The 15,100-nt window shown below is 35.0% G+C and overlaps 1 protein-coding gene across 2 annotated transcripts in view; it reads right to left on the bottom strand.

Moving 5' to 3' along the window:
- Positions 1-15,100, bottom strand: part of GLCCI1 (glucocorticoid induced 1) — a 101,489-nt gene that overhangs the window by 64,146 nt on the left and 22,243 nt on the right. For both annotated transcript variants that reach the window (XM_072764394.1, XM_072764395.1), the window contains exon 2: positions 3,651-3,802. In XM_072764394.1, coding sequence (XP_072620495.1) covers positions 3,651-3,802 — 152 coding nt within the window. The remainder of the gene's footprint in view (positions 1-3,650; positions 3,803-15,100) is intronic.

Raw genomic sequence — 15,100 nt, 5'->3', positions numbered from 1 at the left:
CTTCAAACATACCAGTTTACTGAAAAAAACTGCATAGTGAGCACTCATAAAGTCTACAGATTCTATATGTAACACTTTGCTTTATTTGCTTCATTATATAGACATCAATTGATCTTATTTTTTATTCATTTCAAAGTAAGCTGCAGATAGCAGTATACTTTACCTCTAAACATCTGAATAGAGCACAAAACTTTATTGTTCTATATTTTAAAAATTAAGTTATATAGTAAAATGCACAAGTGTATACTCATACAAGTTCTAATAAACATATCCACCCATATAACTGAAACCTCTATCATCAAGATATACAAAACTTCCGCTATCCCAGAAGGTTCTCTCATATTGGGTCTTGACTTGAACACATGATCCATCTCCAAAGTCCACAGTGTTTTTTACAACACTAAGCTACTTCTTTCTAAAAGGCGCAGTGTTTAAGCATATTAAACATTAAGAGTTTTATTCCTAACTCTCAATAATTACGATGTTGAAATATGGAAACATGAAAGGAAGAAAGCACTAGAGCCACCCTCCACCAAAACCGACAGCCTTGATATTTAGTATCTGTAGTAAGTGGTCTGTACCATGTTCCCACCACTGACTTCCCCTAAATAAAAACTTCTATGTGCCTCCCTAAGAGTTCAAGAGTTAACCTAAGAGGAATGGATGTGACAATAAGAAAAACATTTCATACGTTCATCTCTTTTCTATCTTCAATTAAACCAAAAGAGGCTTGGGGATAAGACCATTTCTTATGCTTCTGAAGCAAGCACTAGGTTAAGTGCCACATGCTTTGGTGGTTACTGTGAGAGGCAGTGGGAGACTGGAGAAAAAGCAAAAGCTTTGGAATCAACCAAATCTGGGTTCAAATCTCTTCATTTATTAGCTATATAAACAAATTTACTTAACTTCTCCATGCCTCAGTCTCTCAACTGTAAAATGAGGCCTATGTTTTACCTTCCCTTCAATGTACTTTCTCAAATAAATGATCTACATAGAGATCCAGGCAGACCTCTGCTCTGGAACTCAAGTGTTGGGGAAAATTGCTCTGGCCCTTTTCAAGTCACACCCCTCCTCACAGGTGAAGAGACCACAGGTCCAAAAGGACATACATAACATGAGTCCACACTTCGGCCACAGTCTATCCCCTGGGTAATCTAGAGCCAAGAATTCCTTGCCTAAACAGAGCAGCCTTGCCTCAAAGGTCTGAAAGAACCTATTCCTTGGGTCTCACTTGCTGAAAGAATATGAATGAAGTGTGGATGTGAGGACTGGGGGGGATTGAAATATATGTGTGAAGCCACCCCTCAGAGAAGAGAATAGTGCTTGAGGTGGGAAGAGATACAGGTCAGACTCAGAAGGCAGGATGGGCTCAAAGCATGCAGACATGGCACATAAGCCTGAAGAGTGCAACTTCTTAGTTCAAACCTGAAGGTCAAGGTCCATATGAAGGTTTATTTGTCAAAATGGGAGGACAAAACATATTTTATGTAGTAGTTTGTTAATGTATACACACAATGTATGTGGGTCTTCATTTATATTTGCTCCAAACTGCAAATGTTACAAATGAGCTCATCTGTATCTACTACTAATCGGTACTGATATCTTCACTTTCAAATACTGTAGTATTTAGTCATATAACATTAGGTTTCACTAACCCTGTCATGCAGATAAAGAAACAAAAGAGCTTAAGAAATCCTTCTAACTCTATAGTACTCTCTCCTTAATTTTTGAATACCTAAGTTTCCGCCTCTAATATATTGTCAATATTACACTAAGTGTACCCTGAATCCCTAACTTCAGCCCTTATTCTCCATGACCTCTCTTTCAGCACCTGATAGTATTAACAATTCTTCCTTAGAACATCTTTCCCTTGCTTTTAAGACTAGATCATTTTAGTTATTCTCTTAGCTTCTGCTATTTTTCTGGCTCCTCTGTTTCTGGATAGTGTCTGCATAAAGCATATGCTCAATAAAAAGTACCATTTTTTTTTTTAAATCTAAAAAGTAGAGCTATTATCTTTAAGTACAGTGCCAGTTACTTAGTAGAGGATACAGGCATAGAATACATGTACAGTATTCTACTACGTAAACTAACAGCACCATAAAACTGAAGCTCAGAATGATCGACAAATTAACTTGTATTAGAAAGCTGGCTAGCTAGTAATTCTAGCTTTATGATCCTGAGCAAGTCACTTAACCTCCCTGAGTTTCTGTTTCCCTGTCTGTGTCATCTTATAACGTTCTTGTGAGAATTAAATAAAACTCAGGACATAAAACACACTGCACATGATTCATAGTAAATGTTAACCCCCTCTTCTTTTTGTTGCTTCCAGCAGAATACATTAGCTTTCCCTCCGTGCATTTCCGAAGACTAAGTTCTTGGTCTCTTGGCTTTCTTTCTTTGTATTCCATGTCTACACCTGATCACGCTTGTAAACCCAACTTCTTCAGAAAGGTGGTCTTGAATTAACTGGGTGCATTTCAAAGTGTCCAGGCCCACATCTCTTTAGTTTTTAATTTTTTTTTTTAAGATTTTACTTATTTATTCATGAGAGATACAAGAGAGAGAGACCTAGACAAAGGGAGAAGCAGGCTCCTCACAGGGAGCCTGATGTGGAACTAGATCCCCAGACCAGGATCATGCCCTGAACCAAATGCAATTGCTCAAACACTGAGCCACCCAGGTTACCACATCTCTTAGGTTTTGCTAGTTATTTCTACTTGAGAATCCCACTGCCTACCATATCAAACTGATCCTTTTCCTCACAAAATTAAGAGTGGAAGGCAAAAAGACTGGGGATAGGATAAAATATTACAAAGATCAAATTGATAGGATGAATGTTAAGAAGCTAATTTCATGGTTTCAAGCTTGTCTGAGAAAATTACAAAAAAATTGAGAAGATTCTCATAGATCATGTCCAAAATTTTTTTTCCTTCAGACATTAAACTCTAATCCATTTCCCTAACCTATGAAACCCAAAATCTTCTCATTCCTTTGGATTCTCTCACAGTTAAGTGCTCTATTCATCAAACATCTGATTATATACTATCTTCTGTTACTGATTTTCATAAATTTACATCTTATCTTCTTGACTATGCTGTAAGTCCCTCAAGGCCAACAACCATTTCTTAAATCTTTAGTATTCTTCATAATGCTGATTGATTACTATTATGAGGCTATGGTCAAGAACTCAGAAATCATAAATTAAGATGATCTCGGATTTTTCCCTAACTTGCAAGGAAAAGCTTCTCAAATCAAAAAGGTTGGGGAACCTTCCACACGTACAAAAGGTGTGACAAACCATCTGTTAATACTTTATAGAACTGTGCAAACTTTTCTCCAAAAATTATTTATATGTTCTTATATAGATACTAGTTATTATATTACTTTCTGTTAAGCAAGTCTTAAAACTATGTCTCAAAAATCATGTAATATAGACTGGCGTGCTATTTATTAAATTTTAAAACTTTTAAAACTCCTATGACAAAAAATAATTAGCCCAAAGTTTGTTAAAAGAAATGGCTTCCTTCTTTGGTTAAATATATTATATTTCAATTTTGGAAAAATTTGATGAAATTACATTTTCTTTACTGTGATCAAAACAGAATAACTGCAGGATAATAAAACTGATTTTGATTTACTCATTTTACCTGAGTAGCTTTATCTTTCATGCATGAAGGGTAATGAACATGAGGATCCCGTGGCCACTGTCCTGTGAGATAAGGTCCTGTTATCGTATCCAAAGAAGAGGTTCGCCTTATTGTACTAGAGGTTCGAACTTGCTGAGATTTTGGCCTGTCCACTATAAAAAGTGGAAAAAAAAATGAAATTAGTCACTGACAACTTATATAAAATTTAAAATCATTTAAACTTCATACTTTGTACAATGTCACCCTGTCGATTTTCCCTACAATATGTATTTACCCTATTAGCTCTCTGATGTGACCCGATGAAATCTGTAGACCTTCTATGAAGAAAAACACGTTCATATATTAAATCTTGTAGATGCTTCCAGGGCTGTCAGAGATGCCCTGAAGCCCACCCATTCTGAAATCTGCCCACCACCTTCATTACCATAACTTTAATCAAGACTCTCTCAACATCTCACCTGGACTGCCACTTTTCTGACTGCTATCTCTCTGCATCCATCTCAATCAAATCCTCCAAGGCTACCTCTCATCACCACTAAAGAAACATTTCCATGGTTAATCTTTGTCTCTGACTTAAAGCCTGTATTTTTTACAGTGTGACCCCCCATATATCTCAGTGTTTAATGCTTCTGCTAGTCCTCTGTAAATCCTTGCTATGAAGTGCCAAACTGCAGGTTCCCAAATGTAAGACACTCCCTTCCCTGCCTCTATCCATGCTCCTATTTACTGAACCTACAACTCTCTCCTTTATTGTTCACTTGACAAACTCTTATCTTCAAGACCAGCTCAGGTATCACACCAACTCCGTGAAACCTCTCCCAGTGCTTTTCCTTCTGCACCATTGTTTTAAGACATGTGTCCCTCTCTGCTTGCATGCAATCGGTTTGCCCTTCTCCCCAGTCAGTACATAAGTTTAGTCTCTATAGACTGAAAAGGAGTCAATGCTCAATACCTATTTAATCAATTTATTCACAGCTACACAAAAATAACATGTATAAAGAACTTTATATTTTAATTCAATTTCTTCATTTATGAAGAATCTGAAGCCCAGAGGGATAAAATGGAATTGTCCAATGAAATAGAATTGCTAACAAGAGGGAGAGGTAAAAAGCACGATCTCCAGACATTCTATACCGTTTAATCAATCTACAACAATATACTTCTCTCCATTTGGCTACTGTTAAGTACCTCTGCTGAAAATTAAAATGAAAATAATGAACTCTACAATTTCTATAATTAAGACATTATAGAAGTTTTTTCATATAGACATCCCCAGTAATTTAGCACCAATGTGCTTTCTATAATAAAATCCCTTGAATTACAAGCTCCAAAGCTCAGGGTCTTCTTATTCAGGGTTACATCTCATATCGAACTAAAACGCGTTGCACATGACAGTCAAGAAACATTTGTTATTGAACACTGTCCTTTAACTATCTTCTTGAAACCAGAATACATAAGTAGGCTTTTTTTTTTTTTTTATCAGACAAAACAGCAACACAGCATACACAGGTGTTACATTATTTACATATCTTAAAACTGCAGTTTTGGTTTCTTCTTTAACCCAAGAGAGTTAGAGAAGATATGAAAATTATAAATTTCCTCCCTATCTTTATTACTTAGCTCTAATTTCATTTCACCATGGGCAGAGAATCTAGGATGACCTATTTCTATCTACTCTTTGCAATTACCTGAAATTTTCTTTGTGATCAAAAACATGGTCAATTTTTATAAACATTTCATGAGTCATGGAGAAGATATATTTTCTGTTTTCAGAATATATAGATCTTTGTCTTGTACATCAACTGAAATAAAAATATAGAATACAGGAATAATACAATTACCAGCTGGATATGTCACAGGTTGAGAGAAGAACTTTCAAATTCCTAAAATACTATTGAGATCTAGTAATTCTCTTCCTTTCTTGCAATTTGTTTATTTATTTATTTGAGAGATTGTGTGAGCACAAGCACAGAAGGGAGGAGCAGAGGGAGAGGGATTCTGTGCTGAGCATGGAGCCCAAAACGAGGCTTGATCCCAGGACCTTGAGATCATGACCTGAGCTGAAATTCAAGAGTCAGTCACACAACCAACTGAGCCTCCCAGGCACCTCTCTTTCTTGCAAATTTTTATCATTTATATTTTAGTTCTTTATAATTTAATACATACTGATCCATGATGTCATCATGGTTTGCACACTTCACCATTATAATCTGTTCCTGTGTAATCAATTACACAATTGATCAATTTGTAACTCTGTAATCAATTTGTAAACTCTGTCAAAGTAAACATTATGACCTCCTTGTGCTCTCTATTATAATTTACCTGGTATGCCTATTCTTTTAAATTTCTTTCAATCATTCTGTTCATGTGTGTCTCTTATATATAGTATATAACTAAGCTTTTTGAAAAAAACTTTGTAGTAAGCCTTCTTCTTGTAGAAGGTAAATTTAATTCTGTATGTTGTTATAATAAATTTAACTTGTCATGTAACATTATTCTTCCTTTTTGTAATACTTCCTTGCTTGCTACTTTCCTCGGTTTCACTGTTTTTTTTTTTTCTTCTCTCTTCTTGTCATAGCTAGTATCTATGTAGACTATTTTTAGTATTAGAAGTTGTCTTTTATCAATTCTTCCAATTTTTTTTTCTGGCTATAAAAGCAATACCCACAAATATTAGCAACTCTGGGAGACAGAGAAAATTAACATGTCTCTCATAATCTAATTTGTCATTTGTTTGAAATTCTTAGAAGTTACTTTGTATTCCCTCCACCAGGAAGACACAAAAAAGCGGGTTATCCCTCTAAAAAAGCCAACATTTATAGTAGTCCACCACTAAATTAAAAAACATCCTACATAAAGGTCAGCTGTAACCAGAAATAGAATCATTACAGGTGAGAAACCTGTACCTAAATTTAAATTGCTCCAAACTATTAAAATGTTGTATGTACTCTACTTACAGCTACTAAAACTTCCCCTAACTTCAAAAACAATGGGGACAATTTTTATGTTTTATAATGAAGAATCTATATAAATAGGCCCCTCGATCTATATTTTTTAATTTATATTTAGTAACTTACTATATATTTTATCACTGGACCTTTGACTATCACTCTTAAAAGATCACATCTTCTCCTCTTAGTGTCCATTCTCTGATTAGCTACTTTGCTGGAACTGGGTCTTCAAGCTATTTTGCCTAAGTACTCCAATTGGTATATAATTAAGCATGTAGCAACATGTGTAGTTACTTATCTAATAAATGTAGTATGTACTATATTACTAGTATGCTAAATATTATAAAAACAAACATCTATGATATGGAATGAAAAATTAAAATATACATGTATAAAAAACAGAAGTTATGATGTTTTCTCCCTGTAACTCAGCATTCACTTTAATGGACTTGAAACCAAGTGCTAGACTCTATGTATAGACTGGCCACTCAGCTCTGGCTAATTTCACAATATTACCCTACTGCTTGTGTTATGAATGTGGAGACAAGCATCAAACATTACCAACACTGAAGAAACAAACAAAAGGTATGCCTTAAAAAAAAAAAAAGTTAGAACAACACAGTATCCATATCTTGTTACAAAATTCACTCTACCAGTCATCATTCTTTTTAAGAAATTAAAGTATACAAGGCGAATATTCTTGAAAAGCCCTATTTCAAACATATTCTTTAAAGTAAAGATTCTCACCACTTCTCACAACCAGGAAAATTTCAAAGACAGGAAATTATTAATTTCCAAATTATCTGAAGTATAAAAATTCAGAATAGGTTTGAAAATTGGCAAGGATAGTACTTTTTCAGGATATAATTAGCTGTAATAAATAACCCCATCTATCAAAGACAACTATAGATTTAGATTTAACAAAAGGTTTATCATAAACAATGCAATTCTACTTCAACAAGATGACCTGTTACTATTATCCAAACTATCATGGCAATGAGTCTTTAACTTCCTCAACATGTAAGCCTTGATTCTCACAAATTTTTTATTTACTTCATGGTATTATCTCCCACCAATTCAGGTTTTACAATGTAGTGCAATAATGAAAATCAACACTGGTTTTGCATTATTTATATACTCAACACACTAAACTGTTTACTTCATGATTACAGTTGTGATTAGAATGTTTTTAGTTTTGAATTGCATAATCGCAGCATTTCTCTACTAATTATTACAAAATTACCTCAATTCACGTAGATCAAACAAGAGGATACCTTATGAGCTAGAAACAGGCATTACTACAGGCAATCTTTGAATTAATTTACAAGAGCTTGAATAACTTAATAGAATTGCTAAAATAAATATACTTATGTAAAGTACAAAAGAAAATCAATTAAATAAATACTTATCATTACTTAAGGTAAACAGGCATCAGGAAAACAGTACCTTCCTCAGTGGTGAAACCAGGTAATCATTATTACTAAAGAAAACTTGCTAAATGTCTACCATATGGAAAGTACTGTTACATGTACCAAGGGAAATTACAAAATAAGTTTCAGACTCTCTTCAAGGAGTTTATATACAGTCTGGGAAAGATATGATACCTATTATTAAACTAGAATATAAAGCAGTATATCAATGGCAAATGCACACCAATGAAAGATAGGAAGGCAAACGACAAAAAATAAGTTGCTCAGCAGACAGCAAGAATGATGCTAACTACACCAAACGAACAGTTAGAGTCTTTGCCATGTCACTTACCAGTCCTGTTACCAATACCCTTACTCAAATATTTGAGGATAAAATACAGAATAACTAACTTCAGAAAAAAAAATCACATCTATTTCCAGTACTATCATCATTATATTAGAACCAGAAAAAGACTGTTGATAGCAAGAGTCTGCAAAAAAGTCTTCCGCATTACATTCCTGTAAAGGTTGCGCTTTCCTGACCATCCTCGCCTCCCTGAATAGAAAGCCATGTGGCAGTAGCAGTTGGTAAGCCTGGGGCTCCTCTGAGTACTCACTAAGGATTGTACAAAATAATTCTTGCTCTCTAACAACTGACTGGAAATTCAACTTTAAAATAATAATAATGAAACAGGTTTAAAGGTAAGAAGCTAAATATTAGATAACCCTGAATTTAAAGAGCAAACTAAGCATTGTTCAAAACAGATAAAACATGCCTAATATCTAACTGCCAGAGCAATGTAACGTGACATTAATTAATTTGTCCCCAACAATTTTTACTTTAGTGGCAATGCCTGAGGATTGACTGGCTAGTGAGTTTGGAAATCTCACACCTTAATTAAGAAGCTAATCCGCAGTGGAAAACAGTACAACTTCCACAAGATAAAAAAAGTTATTGAATATTGGAAACTTAAAGAACTTCAGCTACAGAATAATATGAAACAAGCCAGCACATCTTCAAACTAACCTTACTTACTGGCAAAGATGATACATTATTTTTGAGTGCCATAATATAGCCAAACAGAAAGTAAACCAACATACATAATAAAAAAAGTGCTCATAACCTTTCTTGGGCTATTAACACACTCCAACCTTTTTTATACCACATCCAATCTACATAAGCAAGTAAAAATAGTCAATTCTCTGTGGTTAGCACTCAATTAATGATTAGCCAAAGCTTTTCATTTATTTACACTTATTACCAAAGCACATCTAAACTTAAAAATAAAAGCATTTAAATAACAATTTAAAACTTTTTGAAAAAGAGCTATTACTCCCTTAACCATTGTGTAATGACTAGAATGAAATTCAGCCTTTATAACACCATGAATAAACTATGAAGTTTTTTTTTTTACTTCATTCAAAATCCATCATTGATTACAATTATAAAGAATCTTCAAACCATGCAATGGAACAAAATGCTTAAGACAACTAACCACTAAGACCATTTTTTCCAGTTGTTTGTATCATGGAACTCATAATAATTAGTTTTTAAAATGTCACATTAACAATGCTCACTAACAGTGAGCTCAAAACATAATGTTATTTTGCCTTGACTTTAAGCTCCTGAAGTGTATAAAATCTTTTTATCCTTTCAGTTATCATAGTAAAAGTAATCATGTTTATCACTTAACTTTGTTAACATTCAAAGTGCAAACAGTAATTAAGTCCCATTATGTATATGTGTATGTATATGCCTTAAAATAACTAGAAGTATTGATTAGAACAATATTAAAACGCGCTTTAAAAAATTGGCAATGCTTTTCAGCCACTACAACGTTAACACCTGGGCATATCTGAGAAGTAAAAGTTTTTTAGTATTTTATCTAGAATTCAGACCTTAGGAGATCCAGAATATAAAGACACAAGGCCCTCAGGCAATTCAGTGGTGGACTAAGCAATGGAACTCAAGGATGGGATCCTATGTGGCTTTCTGTTTTAAGGACCACCAGAGAGCTTGTTAAAAATGCAAGTTACTGGACCACACTCCTAGAGATTCTAATTAAGAAGTTACACGGTGGAACTAGGTATTAACATTTTTTGTTTTTAAAACAAATCAGACTGATTCAGGTATGTCATCACAGTTGGTAAACACTGAAGTCCTAAAGCAATGCTTCTCAAAGTGTAAGACTGTTAAATATGCTCATTTCCGTGCCTTATTTCTTATCAACCATGTGAGAGACTCTGGCAGCGGGATCAAGAAATCTAAATTTTTAGTAAGCATCGCAGGTGATTCTTACTGCTAGTAAAAGCTTAAGAACCTATGTCTGAAGGATTGGTACTACATCCTTTGGAATTATAAGTGCTCAAGAATAAAATCCTTTAATGACAATAACTTACTCCCATTTAAAGGCCCTGAAAGTTTGACTACAATACCTAGGGAAATTTCCTACTGCAAAAATATCAACCAACTCTTTGAAATCTGCTCCTAGCAGGTAAACTTCTAGAATCTAATCATTTTTATTTTTATTAATTTATATTTTTTTAGAGAGTGAGAAAGAGTGGGCGTGAGTGGCAGGGTGGGGAAGAGGCAGCAGGGAGAGAGGGGGAGAACCTCAAGCAGGCTCAATGCTCAGTGAGGAGCCGGGGACTCCATCTCCCGACTCTGAGAGCATGACCTAAGCTGAAATCAAGAGTCCAATGCTTAACCAACTTAGCACCCAGGCACCCCTAAATCTAAAAATTTAAACACTCATCACCTCCTTCAAAAGATCATTTTCTAAACGTAGTGCCAGCCATGAAATAAGAACTTGCAAATTTTAATACAGAGCACTCTAGGCAGAATGCTTAGGGTTGCCCGAAAGATGAGATGACCAAGTTGAGTACAGCTTCTTTTGGACAGAGATCACCCAAATGGGACATTTTGCATGCAAATAAAAGTTAAGTACAATAAAATTTACTTCCTGAAAAATATGAGGAAGTCTGAAAAAATATATTAAGTAGGTTCCCTTATAAAATGAAAGTGCCAGCGCAAAATAAAATTGAATATATAAGCAAAGTGAAATTTAGATTTTAATAATTAATTTTATTAAAGCATGTAAGCCTGAGTTTATCAAACCTTTACCTTTAACAGAAAATCAATGAGCTTTTCATGACGTCTAACTTAACTTACTCGTAATTTCAATCTTCATCACTGAAATAAAAATAACAAATTAATTGAGCCAAGACTAAAGATGTTAAATTGCTTTCCTTCAACCTGAGATGATACAATTCCTAATCTAGTGGAGATCAAGAACAACCATAAATAAATACAGGTTGGAAATATTCTTCCTATTGGCTCACTGAGGTTAACCATAATTTTGCTGAAGATCTATTCTTTTATCAGAGGTTTGCTTCACTATTTCTGTAATAAGAGCTCTTCCTTAAGAGTTATAGTTTTAAATTATTTTCACTATCAAAGAGTTTCTCCTTGATCAAACTTTAATCAGGCTCCTCTGAACTCTTCTCAACTAGGCCCTAATTTTTTGTCTTCCATATTTATCTCTGCACTGTCCAATTTTAGAAAGAATCCCCCACCCTCAAAATCCGATCACCCTCGATATCTGATCAGGTTCCTCAAACTCCATTATCCCCCATGTGATAGCTGATCACCCTGGCCTGCCCCCTTTTTTTTTTTTTTTAAGATTATTTATTTATTCATGAGAAACACAGAGAGAGAGAGAGAGAGAGAGAGAAAGGCAGAGACACAGGCAGAGGGAGAAGCAGGCTTGCAGGGAGCCTGATGTGGGACTCGATCCCGGGTCTCCAGGATCAGGCCCTGGGCCGAAGGCGGCGCTAAACCGCTGAGCCACTGGGACTGCCCCACCCTGGCCTGCCTTTAACAATAATTCTGTGAGGCCTGTTTAGCCAGAATTCCTCCTTACACCAATGTTTCCTTCCTCATAGTAATTTTTCATTTATTACTCGCCCCAGTCCTTGGCCAAAACTCCCCACTAATCTGTGCTGTATTCAGAGTTTGAGCCCAATCTCTCTTCCCCACTCCAAATCTCCACTGCAGTGGTCCCTACACCTATCATGACAGTCTCCCTGAATAAAGTTTGCCTAACTTTTCTTTAACAAGTCTCATAATTTTTTCTTTGACGTCACTAGCATTGAGTAATTTTCTCTTTACCTGACAGAGAGAAATGATTTTCAAAATAAATCACTAAAAAAGTTTTTTTAGCTGTACAACCAATAACTTAAAAATGTAGAAAGGAGACTAGTGTACTTCTCTAGCTCATCTAATGTACATCACTATTGGTCATCTTGTAGAATTATTACTAGATTCAGTTTTCCAGGCCTAGTCCAGGCCTTTACTAATGGCCTTTATGGGTCTTTCTTCCTTGACATATAAGAATATGAAAATACACTGGCCACAAAAAATAAAATCATCAAAATTAAATGAACTTCAGATAAGAAGCAGGAGGGACACCAGATCTGAACATGCTATCTGAAATCAAACTAAAGGGCAAAAACTGATGCCCTCCAAGTATGGGTAGAGTCGGAGACACTAATGGACCAGACCTGGAAGTCTGCCACAGAGGCAATCTAGAAAGCATGCAGAAATGACCATATGGCTGCCCTGCAGAAATCTGGAAAGGAACCAATCAAGAAGTTGACAAGAGAAGCAAACATGCTTCTGCCCAAACCAAGCCTGACATAGCCTATAACCTGAGGTCTGTCAAGAAAAAAAAAATTTTTTTTTTTAATTGTAGTCACACAGCCATTTAGGAACAACTTGTCTGGGATTATAGCTCACTCAATCAAATTTGTCTCAAATGGCACATAAGTTGAGGTAGGACATTTGGAGAAAAGTCTTCAGCTGGTTTCTCAGAGAAAACCCAAGGGAGTATCTTTTAAAATCAAGGTTATAAAGAAAACCTCACTAAGACTACCATAAAGCCTGGTGACGAGCAGTGGAAGGATACACAACAAAGTAAGATGGAGCGCCAACATTTGGAATACATCTGCAAAGAAATTACATATATGTCAGATAAGATGCTAAAGATGTTTTAGTTCGTTGTTTTTGTTTGTTTGTTTTGTTTTTCTGGTGGCAGAATAACAGTCCTTTAAAGAACCCAGGCAAAGTCTTAATAAGTAGAAGGTTCATATGCTTATGAACTTCCAATGAATTCAATTCACAGAGATTCCAAATACCTAAATCCATTATGACTAATGGGCTCATCAGACATTAAAGAAATAATCACGAAGTATTAGAAGCTATAAAAGGCCAAGATAAGATAGTCAAAGATGGAAAGTAATATTGTAATTGAAAGGAAACGAAATACTCTGTAATCAGAAGAGAGAATATTCCACAAAATTTTGTTTCAAAGAGCAAACTTCCAGTTAAAGCATTGGTAGAACTTGGAAAATTTTTAAACAACTGAGGTGGATTCACTATTATATTCTAATTTAAAAAGGGAAACAAACAAGTCCCTCCATAATATCCATCACTTAATTAACCAATCCTCCCACACTCCTACCTCTAGTAACACTCAGTTTGTTCTCTATAGTTAAGAGTCTGTCTTCTGGCTTGCCTCTTTTTTTTTTGTTTGTTTTTTTGTTGGATGAGCACTGGGTGCTGTATTAAGTGATGAATCACTAAATTCTACACCTGAAACTAATATTACATTGTTAACTGGAATTTAAATAAAAAACCGGGGGGGGGGGGGGAGAAAAATAAACGTTATAAAGTGAAAAACAAACAAAAAATGCAAAAAGGCTACAGAATGGGTCATATCTTGACCACAGTATGACAACCAATATTACTGATAAACCTTTGACTTTTAAAGTAGGGAATAACTTCCCCCAAATTGTGATATATAACAAAGGCATTTTTCCTCAATATTTACCTTTTAATGAGGGGGAAAAAAGTCACAAACAGGAAAAAAAAAATACACCCATTTAGAAGTGGATACTACTAGTATTTTTTCAGCTGCTTTTATTTGGAACGTATGTCCATACATACAGTAATACACACACACACACTGGCCTTCTCTATATATATCCAGGAAACAGTTTCACTCCATAATACCAACCTCTTTTTTTTATGTTAACATTATGGAAGTTTCTAACCTATATAGAATTTTCTACCCTAGGTAGAGCAATAAGTCAAAATTCAAGACGGTTCTTCACATAAAAGTTATGACAAAACATTCCAAAAGAAGAAAAGATGGTAGCAGAAAAGATTTTAAAGCTCCCTGTGATAAGAGAGAAATGAAACTAGCCAAACCAAAGACCACGTGACAACATCTGTAACATAACAAGGTCACAAAATAGCATCACAAAAACTTCAAATAGAAGTTAGTAGAGGGACAAGATTCAGAAATTGACCATCATGTTTTCAGCATCTGTCTGAGAGGCAGCATAAGGAAAGTATGTGGGCTTCTGAAGATCACCAAACACTAATCACTACAGGGTAACAAAAGAACACCAATCACTACAGGCTCAATGTAAAGAGCCAATCTGAACACAGGAGTCAAAATTGGGAGGGGGTTCTAGAGGAGTGCAAGAGGACAGAACTGAAAAACATCTGAAGTACTGGAACTATGTGACTAGTCTCAAACCTAACAAAAGCTGCTTCCATTACAGAGTCCAACACAAAAGAGAAATTACCAGGAGTCCAATCCAAACTGAACATAACAGGAACGATACAAGCAAAGCAAAAGCTAAGTTGAGATAAAGTTGGGGAAGGTAGTCAAGGAGGGTGGTAATGGAAGGAAGAGATTTTAAAGTCATTTTATAAAAACAAGAGAAGTGAGAATACTAGAGTTCTAAAGCTAGAAAAGCTATCCTGAAAGTACAGGAAAATTCATTTCACTTAAAATGTGACCAAAAGAAAAGAAGAGCAAATTAATCCCACATAATTATAAAAGAAAACAGCCTAAGGAATAAGTATGATGGTCCATGGATAACGAAAGCATGCAAGAAAGACATGCCCATATAGGATGAAAATTGTAAAATAATAGTTCTAAACCAGTTAAAAATCTTTATTTATTTATTAATTCATTCATGAGAGACATAGAGAGAGAGAGGCAGAGACACAGGCAGA

Source organism: Vulpes vulpes, chromosome 7 (assembly GCF_048418805.1).
Source record: "Vulpes vulpes isolate BD-2025 chromosome 7, VulVul3, whole genome shotgun sequence".
NCBI classification, from domain to species: Eukaryota; Metazoa; Chordata; class Mammalia; order Carnivora; family Canidae; genus Vulpes; species Vulpes vulpes.
The sequence above is the reverse complement of the archived record's forward strand: the minus strand, read 5'-3'. Positions and strand labels throughout refer to the sequence as shown.